Raw genomic sequence first — 14,342 nt, forward strand, 5'->3', positions numbered from 1 at the left:
CACTCTGACCAGCTTTTCCTTCTGGAATCCTTCAGTTATGAAGTTTGTGCTACTGAAATGAGCCACCTCACCCTATTGAGACTAGCTGCCATTTGGCACTGTTTCTTCATGCCAGGTGTGTTGGGGAGGGGGCACACTTGCTACAGAATATGAGCTATAGTAATTGTAAATAGTTAAACCAAGCACTCTTTACTGAAGAATTCAGGAGAAACTCCACAAACTCAAACTGTATCCTATTAAATTATATCCTAATAGGGCTGGCAAACGATTTAAAAAAATCTCAATTAACCATGAGATTAAAAAATATAGTGGTGATTAAATATAGTTTTAATTGCATTAATAGAATACCAATTTACATTTATTATAAATATTTTGGATTTTTTGACATTTTCAGATATATTGGTTTCAGCTACAATACAAAGTATGCAGTGCTCACTTTATATTTTGATTACAAATATTTACACTAAAAAAGATTAAAAACTAGTATTTTTCAATTCATCTTATATAGTCTCTGGTGCAAGTGCAATTTACAAATGTAGATTTTTTTTACGTAACTGCAGTCAAAAACAAAATTTTGTAACACTTTAGAGCCTACAAATTGAAGCATGAAGGGGCATATGAATGTTTAGCGTCTCTGGCAAGTAATAACTTGCAATGCCAGCTACAACAGTGCCATGCGAACCCCTGTTCTCACTTTCAGGTGACACTGCAAATAAGAAGGGGGCAGCATTATCTCCTGTAAATGTAAACAAACTTGTTTGTCTTAGCGATTGGCTGAACAAGAAGTAGGACTGCGTGGACTTGTATGAGGTGGATTTAAAAATACAATTTCTTTTATCTTTTTTACAGTGCAAATATTTTTAATTAAAAATAGGTTAGCATTGTAAACTTTGTATTCTGTGTTGTAATTGGAATCAATATATTGAAAATGTAGAAGAACATCCAAAAATATTTATAATAAATGTACATTGGTATTCTATTATTAACAGTGCAATTAAAACTGATTGTGACTATTTAAAAAGTCTAGTTAATTTGTTCTGCTTTAATCACATGCATCAACTGCAATTAATTGACAGCCCTAAATGCTACTAGGGCCCATTCTATCCCAAAATCTCCCTTCACCCTTGACTGCAGCTCTCAACTTACTTTTCCTTATTAGTGGCATTATTATTTAATATTTATATAACAGTATCCTCAGGTCAAATAGGGGAGGGGTCCTTTGTGCTAGGCACTTCACAAAGTGTATATAACAGTTCCTATGCCAAAGAGCTTACAATTAAAACTTAATCACCAATTTAAGTATGCCTTACTGTTCTAATTACATCACATATTGCCAACTATCTTTTATTGTTTATCTCCATAAGCATTTGGCATACTGTTTATATGAATGGTGTTGTATAGAACAAAGCTGTAGTGTATTTTAGCTTGGTGATTAGTTTGTACTATAGAGCCCTAACAGAACAATATGTTTACCTTGCACTGTAATCACATTGGGGTGGGGCTGGTCTTCCCTTATATGAGACTTCTGTGATAGCGAGAGGGCAATCCTCACTATGTTTGTTTAACCTCCACAAGAACATATTGTGTTGGAAGTACTGAAACTTCTTGGAGTGGCTTTTTCCTTGTTGGCTGCCATTTTGTTATCAGCCACTTGTGAAGGAGGGAGAGTAAGGAAACAGATGGTCAGCTACCATGTTGATGTGTATGGTATAAGAATCTAGATAGAAAGTATTCTAGGGCCTGAAGCCTTCCATTCACCACCACTTGTTCACTTACTCAACCCACCAAAAGAGTCTGTAATCAGACTTATTACAGCAGTCAGACAGAATTGCCAATTCTTAAGAGAGAGAGACTGAGATAGTAAATGTTTGGACTGTACTGTACAACTCAATTTCATGTGTTTTGTAGAATTGCCAAACCATTTGCTGAAATATTTCTAGTAATCTTGTTAATTTTCCCTGAAGACAAGCTAGAATTATAGTTTTTTAAAAAATGTTATGCCAGTCAAACAATTTTAAGTAAGGTAAAAGTCCCTTGGGTACTTTATTCATATTCTAAAATGGAATTGGTTCCTAGACTCAATAAGCTAATCTCCTGTATTGCTGTAAAGGTTGAGCCTGAGAAAATCTTTAATGACTTTGGATAAAGCATTTAAATGGATCAAGGATCTTTTTAAAATCAATATTAAAGTTCTTTTGGGGGGCAGATGTGGGGGACACAACATATTAAGAAACCTGTTTTAAACACCAATTGAAAACAGATACTGACAGGCCAAATAAAAAGGGGACTGTGACACATAGATCCCCAGGCAAGTATATTACACCTAGCTGACCATCATCCCAGTATTTCACCAAAGATTGTGTGAAGCCTCTGCCAAAAGCTAAGAATTAGCATATCATCATGGTTATTGCAAGACGATAAATATTTTAAAAACTATGTAAAATGTTATGTTCCAAAACTGTTGGAGATGAAGCATGTCAACTGAAACAGGATGGGTCTCAGAGCTGACTCAACACTAAGAACAGCTGACATCTGTTGACCCAGCCCAGGCCTGTGTGTATAGTTCAGAACAGATGCAAGCTTGAGCTTTGACAAAGATAAAAGAACCCAGCTTCCCTCCTCATACCCCGCATAAAAAGACTGAATGTGGGGCCACAAGAATTGAGCTGAAGTTAATTAAATGCTCTGATTATGAAGAGAGAGAAAAGTCTTGCACTGTATAAGAGAAAGAAAAAGGACACAAAATTTTATCCATTACAGACAAGATATTCTGCCAGCATGAGTGTCTAATGAAAAGTGGATTTCAGCTGGACTGGACAGGTGCTGTATGGACTGACCATTGGGTGAGAAATACTTTTTTTAGACAAGGAAGTAACTTGTTAGTAAGTATAGGTTCTAGATTTTTTTTAATGTTTTTATTTTACCTGTAACCTTATATTTCCAAATCCTTTTACTTGCATTTATTTGAATCTTTAACTCAAGCATTATTAAATAAACTTAAATTTGGTTTTACTACAGACATGTCTAAGTGTCTTGTCCTAAGGAGAGAGTGTTGAACTGAGGTGAAGCCGGTAAAGTAAGGTTCACTGCTTCCATGGTGGAGTGGATTGGTATACACTGCAGGTGTCTGCAGTGTAAGGGACTGGGCATGTGAGTGTAACTATATGGAGTGTGTAAATTGCTAGTGTGCCTCGGGAAAGAGCAGGGCTTGTGGTAGCCTGGAATGGAGGCAGTGTTTGTGTTGCCTGCAGCTGGTAGCTTTGAGAGAATTTTCCTTGGTGGGCACAGATGAGACTCCTTCACATTATAAGCAGGGTGTAGCGGCTCACCCTGCATATCTTGGTTAACCCAGAAACGTGTCACAGGGACTTTCTGGTGCTTGTAGGAATGACTGATTACATTTTGGGACAAGGTTTCATTTAACTATGAAATCGGACATGACCGATTGATTGATACTCTGTGCCAGACTGACAGGATATTGATTGGTTGTTCATGGGTTTCAGCACAGGAAGCTTACTTACCCTGTTCATGTCACCATTTGTATCAGAAATTTATTCTACGATTTTACAATGAACTGATGGGCCTAAAACCAAGTAGAATTGCTAGATACCATATTACAGGTCTCAACTATATTGTTCTAATAGTCCAGTTTCATGTTTCCAGGCTTGCTTAGTGACACACCACATTGGGGCACTGTTCTGATCTGGCCAGCTGCAGGAAAAAGCATTGTACACAAAACTGACACATTTTATTTTTTCCTGTTCCAAAGATTTTAAGAAAAAACAAAGATTTTTTTCCTACTACATTTTTGCATCAATCTGCTAAATAAGAATGTTTCTGAAGGCAGGAGCCCGAAGATACCATCTTTTCCAAAATAGAGTTGGAAATGGAATTAGAGTTGTCTAATTGGCTCAACATATTTAAGTGCTTTGAAAACAATATTTCAAAGAGAGAGAAAGACACACTCATACCTCTTCAGGACATTGTAAAGGCCTCAGTTTAAAGCCTATGCCCCAACAGTTCTAACTCTGCCAGCGAGGTTACTTCAAGTGGTGGGGATTTACTCATGAGATGTTGGGCTCTGAAATCCTTCTGTCCTCGTGAGGCTCTTCAGAGAGAAGTATTGGTTAAAAAGTCTTCTTTCTTTGTTAACTTGAAGGAGGGCCACCTACACAGAGGCTGAACTCTCTGCTCCAGCAGCTGCCAGTTCTCCCTCTCTACCAGCCTCTGCAGAGTGGCAATATAATCTTGTGCTTAAGGCACTAGACTGGAAATGAGGTGATCTGGATTCTATTCCCAGCTCTGCTACAGACTTTTTGTGACCTTGCATAAGTTGTTTTGCCTCTTGATACCTCACCTTTCTTAGAGTATCTCATGAGGATTTATGATCTTCACTAAGATAAAAAGGGTTTACCTAATTGTCAGGACTTCTCTGCAGCAGGAGGCAAGCTGGTATAGGGTAAAGAGTATGAAACAGGATTCTTCAGATAAACAAACAAACAAAAAAAACCCAATAAGGCTGTTCTATGTGAGCAGTTATGGAGCTGGAGGGCCTCTGTATAGCTATAGATGGTCCTGAAGAAAGGTAGTTGCTCCTGATGTACTGGAGAGACCCAGTCTTCTTGTGTTTATATACAACTTTTACAGTTGAACAATGTATTTAAATATGTTATGTTTAGTGCATTGGAACTCCAGGTACATGGTGTTAACACAGGGATAAGTTGCAGGATTGAGGAAAGGGGAGCTCTTTTCTCCTCTTTCCTGTTTACAGACCAAATCCAACTCTTAGTTGCATGAGTTTCATTGTTGCTACACCTGAAGACCAATGTGGAATGATAATGACTTGAACGTTTAAAAATAAAAATACTGTCATGGCCAGAGAGGCAAAGAGGAACAAACAGAGACAGTGAAAAGACCAATTTGCTTTTAAAGACGTAAATAGTACGCTGACAAGAAAGGAGGGGGAAAGAAGAATGAGAAGTACAGAGCTGGAAATGATAAGTTAAGATAATACATTGTGGGAAGGGGTGGGGGACAAGGGTGTTGGTTTATCTTGTTTTTTTAAGCAGGGTTGAGAAGGTGATTGTAGGGTTCTGATTGATGCTGCATTGTTTAAGTTATACAGAACTTAGTGTATGAGAGTATTTGCACATTTAGATTTTGTACAGTCAAGCTGAGTGTTTGCCACTTATGTGTGATTGAAATTCAGCCTAAATTTAGTGCTTTAATGGCCATAGCTTTATATTTATACAGTGATGAATATCAGGGAATGAATAAATCCAAGGAGATATATGCCCAAGTAAATCTGTTTTGATGAACTGTTCTGTGATGGGGCAGAGAGACCCCACATTGGCCATGAGAAGGTTAAGGAGAGCTGTGGTCTCAGTTGGCCTGTCCCACTACACTTGTAGCAGATGTCAGGCATGGAGAGGGGAGTTAAAAGGATGAGACTGAGGGCTTGCCTATACTATAAAATTAAGTCCACTTATGGTAAGTCGACATACAGCCACCACGGTAATTAAGGCGGTGGTTCGTGGCCACACCTGCTCCTTCTGTCAGTGATGCGCATCCTCACCAGGAGTCCTTCCACCGATTGAAGTGGAGCATTGTGGGACACTAACAGCTGGAGTCCAGCAGCTCTGGGCTATCAGCACTGGGGCAGAGCCCAGCTGTGAGCCTGCGCCCAGCTGACAGCTTAGGCTGTCAGCCTGGGGTGGCGGGGCGGGCAGGCTCCAGCTGTCAGCTCCACTCGGGGGTGACAGCCATCAGGTGATGTAAGTAACCCAGTGTCTACACAGTCACTGCCAGGCAACTCTCCAACATCACATTCTACGGGCCACTATCCTCTGACCCCACTGAGGAGTACCAAAAGAAACTACACCATCTGCTCAAGAAACTCCCTGCTACAGCATGGGAACAAATCTACATGGACACACCCCCAGAGCCCTGACCAGGGGTATTCTATCTGCTACCCAAGATCCATAAACCTGGAAATCCTGGATGCCCCATCATCTCAGGAATTGGCACTCTTACAACAGGATTATCTGGCTATTTGGACTCTCTCCTCAGACCCTACGCTACCAGCACTCCTAGCTATCTTTGAGACACCACCGACTTTCTGAGGAAACTACAATGCATTGGTGATCTTCCTGAAAACGCTATCCTGGCCACCATGGATGTAGAAGGTCTTTATACCAATATTCCACATGAGGATGGACTACAAGCTGTCAAGAACAGTATCCCTGATGAGGCCACGGCATACCTGGTGGCTGAGCTTTGTGATTTTATCCTCACCCACAACCATTTCAGATTTGGAGACAACTTATACCTTCAAGTCAGTGGCACTACTATGGGTTCCCGCGTGGCCCGCAGTATGCCAACATTTTTATGGCTGACTTAGAACAACGCTTCCTCAGCTCTTGTCCCCTAGCGCCCCTCCTCTACTTACGCTACATTGATGACATCTTCATCATATGGACCCACAGGAAGGAGGCCCTTGAAGAATTCCACCTGGATTTCAACAATTTCCACCATTAACCTCAGCCTGGACCAGTCCACACAAGAGATCCACTTCCTGGACACTACAGTGCAAATAAGTGATGGTCACATAAACACCACCCTATATCGGAAACCTACTGACCGCTATACTTACCTACATGCCTCCAGCTTCCATCCAGGACACATCACACGATCCATTGTCTACAGCCAACCCCTAAGATACAACCCAATTTGCTCCAATCCCTCGGACAGAGACAAACACGTACAAGATCTTTTATCAAGCATTCTTAAAACTACAATACCCACCTGTGGAAGTGAGGAAACAGACTGACAGAGCAAGACGGATACTCAGAAATAACCTACTTCAGGACACGTCCGACAAGGAAAATAACAGAACACCACTGGCCATCATGTACAGCCCCCAGCTAAAACCTCTCCAGCACATTATCAACGATCTACAACCTATCCTGGAAAACGATCCCTCATGCTCCCAGACCTTGGGAGGTAGGCCAGTCCTCGCTTATAGACAACCCCCCAACCTGAAGCAAATACTCACCAGCAACTACACACCACACCACAGAAACACTAACCCAGAAACCCTGTAGCAAACCTCGTTGTCTACTCTGTCCCCATATCTACTCTAGCGACACCATCAGAGGACCCAACCACATCAGCCACACCATCAGAGGCTCATTCACCTGCACATCTATTAATGTTATATATGCCATCATGTGCCAGCAATGCCCCTCTGCCATGTATATTGGCCAAACCGGACAGCCCCTATGTAAAAGAATAAATGGACACAAATCGGACATGAGGAATGGTAACATACAAAAGCCAGTAGGCGAACACTTCAATCTTCCTGGACATTCTATAACAGATTTGAAAGTAGCTATATGTGAACAAAAAAACTTCAGAAACAGACTTAAAAGAGAAACATCAGAACTAAAATTCATTTGCAAATTTAACACCATTAATTTGGGCTTGAATAGGGACCGGGAGTGGCTGGCTCACTACAAAAGCAGCTTTGCCTCTCCTGGAATTGACGCCTCCTCATCTGTTATTGGGAGTGGACTACATCCACCCTGATCGAATTGGCCCAGTCAACACTGGTTCTCCACTTGTGAGGTACCTCCCTTCTCTTCATGTGTCAGTATATTTATGTCTGCATCTGTAATTTTCACTCCCTGCATCTGAAGAAGTGGGGTTTTTACCCATGAAAGCTTATGCTCAAATAAATCTGTTAGTCTTTAAGGTGCCACTGGACTCCTTGTTGTTTTTGTGGATACAGACTAACACGGCTACCCCGTGATACAGTCACTGTGTCGCCCTAACTATGTCAGCATATGTGCTACACTGCTCATGGAGGTGGAGTTATTATGTCTGTGCAGGGTGGGGGGACTTACTTCAGCGGAAGCAGCATTCTAGCATAGATACTGACATAATTAGGTTGACATAAGTGACCTTGCGTTGACTTAACTCTGTAGTGTATACCAGGCCTCAGCCTAGCTCAGAGCTGACCAGGAAAGAAAACGGAGCTCTGCTTCTCTTGATGGGAGAGAATCCTGGTTGCAGCCCAGAGACTGAGTCTGCTTGCTGAACAGATAAGTCCCTGTCAGTAGGGATGACAAGACACAAGGGGATTGGTGGAAGCACAGACTTTGAGGCAAGATCCCATCCCAAATGTCAGATGACCTTGTTTTTAGTTGTGGCTTTTTGTTTTTTGTTTGTTTGCTGATTTCACTTGCACCACAATATTCTGAAAGGGCTAGGACTGAAATGTGCCTAGGCAGAGGGTCAGAGCACCACTACCTTCGACCTCACAGAGACAGTGACATACCAGTGGAGACCAACAATTGGGTGTTGTACCCTTATGGGCCACAAAGGGATGCTGCAGAGGCAATCCTGTCACAAGGCCCTAGGAAAATAAATGTAAATACTTACACCATTAGGTCCAGAATACCACTCCCATCAAGTAAATAAGGCTGAAGTGCCTTATAAAAATTATGTTTATATAAATATTAATGCATATATATAAAACCTGAAAGATGATATTGCTCACCAGTTATAAGGAATAAAACATCTGCCATTAAATGACAAGTTAATTTTCTAGAATGTGTGTTTTAAAAAAAAAAAAAAAATTGACTCTGAGAGCCCTTTTAATTAAGAGAACCAGTCATACCCTTTCCATGCCACGGTTGTGCCTCTCTAGCCACAGAGATCCATCTGAATTTCCAGCACACGTGAAAACAAGCAAGTTTCCTAAAAAATAATCAATTTTGGTGTCTGGCACTATATATAACAATAATATTGCTCTTCCATACTCTCTGAGACTAAAGATAATCTTTAAATTTGGTTATTAAAATGACAGAATTTCGAACAAAGGTGTTAAAAACCTATAGGCCAGGCCCTGAGCACCTTACTCAGAGACTGATCATTTCCTTATATTTGTATGCATGGAGATCCACGCTGCATGCAAGTTTTCTGTGTGGGAAGATCAGCCACCACTGTCCCCAGAACTAATGGAGCTGCACGGCCAAGAAAACCAGCAGGTTGCCCCGGGATGTGGAGGCACAGAGCTTCTGCACCAGTGATCCTGTGCCTTCCGTCTCTGTCTACATTTTTTACGTTGTGCCAACCACTGATGGCCTCCAAGGGATCCTCAGAGACTCACAGGTGGAACTTGTATCCACTGCTTCTTCCACAGAGGTCAAACCCTACCCCTCTGATGGGAGACTTCGGAGGAAAACTCCAAAAGGGGAACCTGGTAAAATACTCTTCCCCCCCACTCATCAGCCCCTCCTGTTGGTCTTTCCATAGCCAGGGCATTCAAATACTTGGTTGTCCAGCAGTTCTTACTTAGACAAACTCGCACCGGGTCTAATGAATTTGAATTTGTCAGTATCTGGACCCCTCAGTATTTGCCTCTCTATGAGTAAAATATATAGTTGTTTTAAATTAGCAATGTTGGATCATTTAAACTGGAAATAACTTGTTGGAGACAAAGGGTCAACACATGCAGTATAACTGCAATATGATTTTTAAAAAACCAATAAAAATAGTTTTGTGTTTTTTTTTCCTCCTGAGGACTGAGATTGTCATGCTGAATTACCAAAAAAAAAAAAAAAAAAAGTGGTGGGGGAGAAGAGGGAAGCATCCTAGGCTCCTGAAGTTTTGCATTTCTGGCAGTTGGGAGTGATTGTTTCATTGCATCAGGTTAATTTTGGTCATAGTTAAATTTTGCTAGAAGCCATGGCAGACTGAACAACAAATTGATTTTTTTCCTGACTATAAGTTCAATGCACAAGGCTTGAACTCCATTAAATAATCCTCCAGCAGTGGAAGAAGCTCTCTTTTGATATTTTGTAAAATCTCTGAGGCAGATGAAAGATGACAGAGGATGTGACTTTTTATTGGATACCATAGTGTTCTTACATGGCACATTTTAGTCAAGAAAGGTATGTTTTAATCATTGGTATTTCTTTCATCCAGTTAATTAATAATCAATTGAAATTATATTGTTTACCTCTAGCAGGCTCTCTTAATGTATAAAATGTCTCCTGCATCAATGTTACTACAAGTGTTTTTAGTATAACAGGAGCCTATTAAATTATACATGCAGCACATTTTAAATTAATGCTGTCAGCATAATTGCTTATCTTTTATTGCTACAAAAACATAGTAAAACAGTTTCTTTGTCAACATATTGCATAATATTCAATAAATATGTTAAAAATTATAAATAATCCTATCAGGTATTTTCAGGATATTTCACTGTAAAACAGAAAGCAGCAAAAACACCTCTCTGTAGTAAGTGCAAGTCTTGTGATTTAATGGAAATATTACCAACTTTAAATTTTATTTTACTATAAACATTTAGGCAAATGCTGGCAATTTTTCACAGTGTATTTTTACTTAAAATATTTATTTTAATAAACCATGACTACAGTTCTCATTATGTGCCACTTATTCACTGATTATATTGTGAGCTCACAACTGTGTGTTCAAAAAGTCTGATTTTTTTTTAAATTTTAACATATTTCAGAACTCAAGCTACTGAATTGTTTTGTGGCCTGAAAGAAGTATTATAGATAGTGAGGATGATAAACCTTCACTGTCTGAGACAGTCAGTGGAGGCCTGATTTTCTTATGTACTTGAAAAACTGCAACTCCCACTGACTTCAACTGCAGTTGTTGGTGCTCAACAATTCTGAAAACCAGGACCTGAAATTGTCTTCACCTATTTACTCATACAGAAGGAAAGTCTGGTAGCCTTCACAAGAGTGCACAATCCAAGCCACGGTGATACTGCTCTGGCACAACTATGGTGTAGGATGACAGACCACAGAGAGGTCATAAAAGGGTTCCACAGTCCTTTGAATGCAATGGAGCAGTGTGACACAGTGGCTATCTCCACAGAGCATGTGGGAGATGGTTCCTAATGAGATGAAGGAAGGGCATGGGTGAGACCATCAGGCCCCCCCAAATCTCTGTAGGTCGCTTGTGCAAATCCTTTGTAAATCCTATTTGTTTAGGCTTTACATGAGTGATGTACCTTTCACCATAAATGGCTATGGTTGAAATGAGAGAGGTAACATCTTTTATTGGACCAACTTCTTCTAGTGAGAGAGACAAGCTTTTGAGCCACCCAGAGCTCTTCTTCAGGTCAAATGACTTTTACAAAATAATAGCTCTGGTATGTGAAGAGAAGAAAGCAATCCATTCTATTCCAGGCTTCTTGAGGGTGAAGCTACTGCTGAGAAGCATAATTAAAAATAAAAAAAATCCATTTACAGCTATCAACCTAATGGGATAGTGATAGATATTTCTAAAAACTGTTCTGAAAAATCCATTAAACGTATTCACTAAATAATAATGTTTTATTAACTATCAAGGGAACTATAACTAATCAAAGGAAGTATAACTAATCACTGTATCCGATGAAGTGATATGTAGCTCACGAAAGCTTATGCTCAAATAAATTTGTTAGTCTCTAAGGTACCACAAGTACTCCTTTTCTTTTTGCGGATACAGACTAACACGGCTGCTACTCTGAAAACTAATCACTGCAGGTTTCTTTTAAATCCAGTATACTATGTTTGACCTTTATTTATACCAGATAAAAGCCTCCTGATTTTGTGGCTTTCAACCCTCTTCGTAGCTTTTCTGATTTCACTGTTCAGAAGTAACATTCCCCAGTATACAATTTATGTAGATTTGAGATTTTTTCTATACTTACTTTAGATATCAACTAATTATTAAAGGCATATTTACTGGACTTTAATAACCTCAGTAAGGACCCAATTCTGCAAAGGGCCAAGCACCTAAACTTCCATTGACTTCAATGGAAATTGAGGATGCTTAGTACCATGTAAGGTTTGGTCCCTACTAAGGTAATTTTTATTTTTAATTTGAAGAAAAAAAGCTAGAAAACATCACTGTATTCATGTTGTACCTGAGATATTAAAATCTCAGGCCTTTAATGAAAGAGTGGTGTTCTTTATGAGCTAGGTTACTATGTTTTGAATGTGAGAGAATCAGTGTCAGCTTTTGTTTATAGTATAGAAGGGCTGAAACTGTGACAATATCTTATGTTTATCTTTCATGGCTTTTAGTGCTAAGATGGCAGAGTAACCATGGGAGACTGGAATTTTCTTGGAGGCATCTTGGAAGAGGTCCACATTCATTCCACTATTATTGGAAAGGTCTGGTTAACTATCCTATTCATATTTCGAATGCTTGTCCTCGGTGTGGCAGCTGAAGATGTCTGGAATGATGAGCAGTCAGAATTCATATGCAATACAGAGCAACCTGGCTGCAGAAATGTTTGCTATGACCAGGCCTTTCCTATCTCTCTCATAAGATATTGGGTCTTGCAAGTTATATTTGTATCTTCACCTTCCTTGGTCTATATGGGCCATGCTTTATACAGACTGAGAGCCTTAGAAAAAGAGAGACAAAAGAAGAAGGCACAAGTAAGAATGGAACTTGAAGGAGTCGACCTAGAAATGACTGAAGATCGGAAAAAACTGGAGCGAGAACTCCGGCAACTGGAGCAAAGAAAGCTCAACAAAGCACCCCTGAGAGGCTCCTTGCTCTGCACTTATGTGATACATATTTTCACTAGGTCTGCAGTTGAAGTTGCATTTATGATTGGCCAATATCTTCTGTATGGTTTCCAGCTCAATCCTCTTTATAAATGTCTGAGAGAGCCATGTCCAAACATAGTTGACTGTTTTATATCAAGACCAACAGAAAAGACAGTGTTCATATTATTTATGCAGTCAATAGCAATTGTATCATTGTTTTTAAACATCTTAGAAATTGTCCATCTAGGGATCAAAAAAATTAAAAAGGGACTTTGTGGGCCTGATAAAAACAGGGATGACTTTGATGATTTCTATGTAAGTAAATCCAAGAAAAACTCTGTAATACCCCACCCTTGTATGGGAACATCCGCAACTCCACAAAGAACTCTCCCTTCTGTCCCTAGTAGTTATACCATGTTAATGGAAAAACAAACTTACACGGCAGGCCATGATCTAAATTCATCTTCTGCATTCCAGTCTGTTAAAAACAACCATACTGAAAATAGCAATAATCGCCTCCATGATGAAAAGGAAAGTAAATTGCCAGATGAGACGCAAACTACTAATACTTTGGACCATCATCCTCGAAATACCAGCTCAAATAATAATGAAGGCTTAAGCAAGGTATTTGGGACAGAAATTAACGGTAGTCAACAACAAGATGAAAAGAAACATTGCCTCAGTGGCATGCATTCTAATCTAGTTGCTGCTTCCGGTCTGTGCTTGGGAAGCCTGGCTGAACTGCCACCTGGAAGTTCATTGCAACCTGATATGACTTCCCCTATTTCAATTAACTGTGCTCGAAAGCTACGGGGAGTCAGTTCCCCATGGAACTGCTCTACAGTAGTTGAGAGTGAAGGGTCTCCAACCGATTCTCCTTCAACGAGCAGCAACCGAGGACAAGACAACTTCAGTGGAAGCAGAGCCCAAGGCCTTTCCAAGACTGACCTAAGACAAATTGGCAGACCAGACACTCCTGATTCTCTAAGCGAGTTGAGCTCAGAATCCAAACAGAGCAGAAATTGTGAAAGTCCTCAGGCTCTCTCTCCCTCTCGGCGAATGTCATTGGCAAGTAATGCCAGCAGCAGGCGTGCCCCCACCGATCTTCAGATCTAAGTGTTTGTTACCTTACCTATATGTTACATGCATGAGTACTGAGGGAAATTATTGGACACTGTCGCATGAATTATACCTATTTGTAATTGTAGTTAAGTTAATCAACTTTCACCAGCTCTTTCACTGAGGTAATGCAAAGAACTATGCGCCCTTGTGCAGTAGTTAAGAACTCTTGAAATGAGAAACTGATTCTACTTCCTCTTAATAAAAAGATGACTTAAAATCTAATAGAGCAGATATCCCCATTATCTTTCCTGTTCCTAAAGCAAACAGACGTCAGTCACTTTTAATTCAACCCAGTAATTCCTGTATGAAGTCCATCCAAGTTCAGCCTCAAAAATCTACGGATCACTGCAATCTGAACTGACTTTTTTGTGGGGGGCTGGGGGGGGGGGGGAGGGAGGGAGAAGTGATGGAGACAGGAGCCATCTTTGTGTGGAGGCTTTGTGCCTCTTCATTGCCTCTTTTCACCCTCACTCCCACATAGCTCCATGCCAGGGGGACTGTGCTGACAGGGATTCGCTTGCTGCAGTTGCCTCTGAAAAGCATGTTAGTGGGGGTTCCACATCAAGGATGGGGAACATGTGTTGTTTGTTTTGTTTTGTTTTAGGGGGAACATACTGAAAAGAACGGACCTCT

At 40.3% G+C, this 14,342-nt stretch overlaps 1 protein-coding gene across 1 annotated transcript in view; it reads left to right on the top strand.

The window, feature by feature from the left end:
• The window catches only part of GJA9 (gap junction protein alpha 9), a 22,079-nt gene extending 8,231 nt beyond the window's left edge, over positions 1-13,848 (top strand). The window contains exon 3 of the mRNA XM_043532009.1: positions 12,114-13,848. Within this exon, the coding sequence (XP_043387944.1) occupies positions 12,135-13,703 (1,569 nt within the window). The 5' untranslated portion in view covers positions 12,114-12,134 and the 3' untranslated portion in view covers positions 13,704-13,848. The remainder of the gene's footprint in view (positions 1-12,113) is intronic.
• The last annotated feature ends 494 nt before the right edge of the window (positions 13,849-14,342 follow it).

Source organism: Chelonia mydas, chromosome 19, assembly GCF_015237465.2.
Source record: "Chelonia mydas isolate rCheMyd1 chromosome 19, rCheMyd1.pri.v2, whole genome shotgun sequence".
Classification (NCBI taxonomy): domain Eukaryota; kingdom Metazoa; phylum Chordata; order Testudines; family Cheloniidae; genus Chelonia; species Chelonia mydas.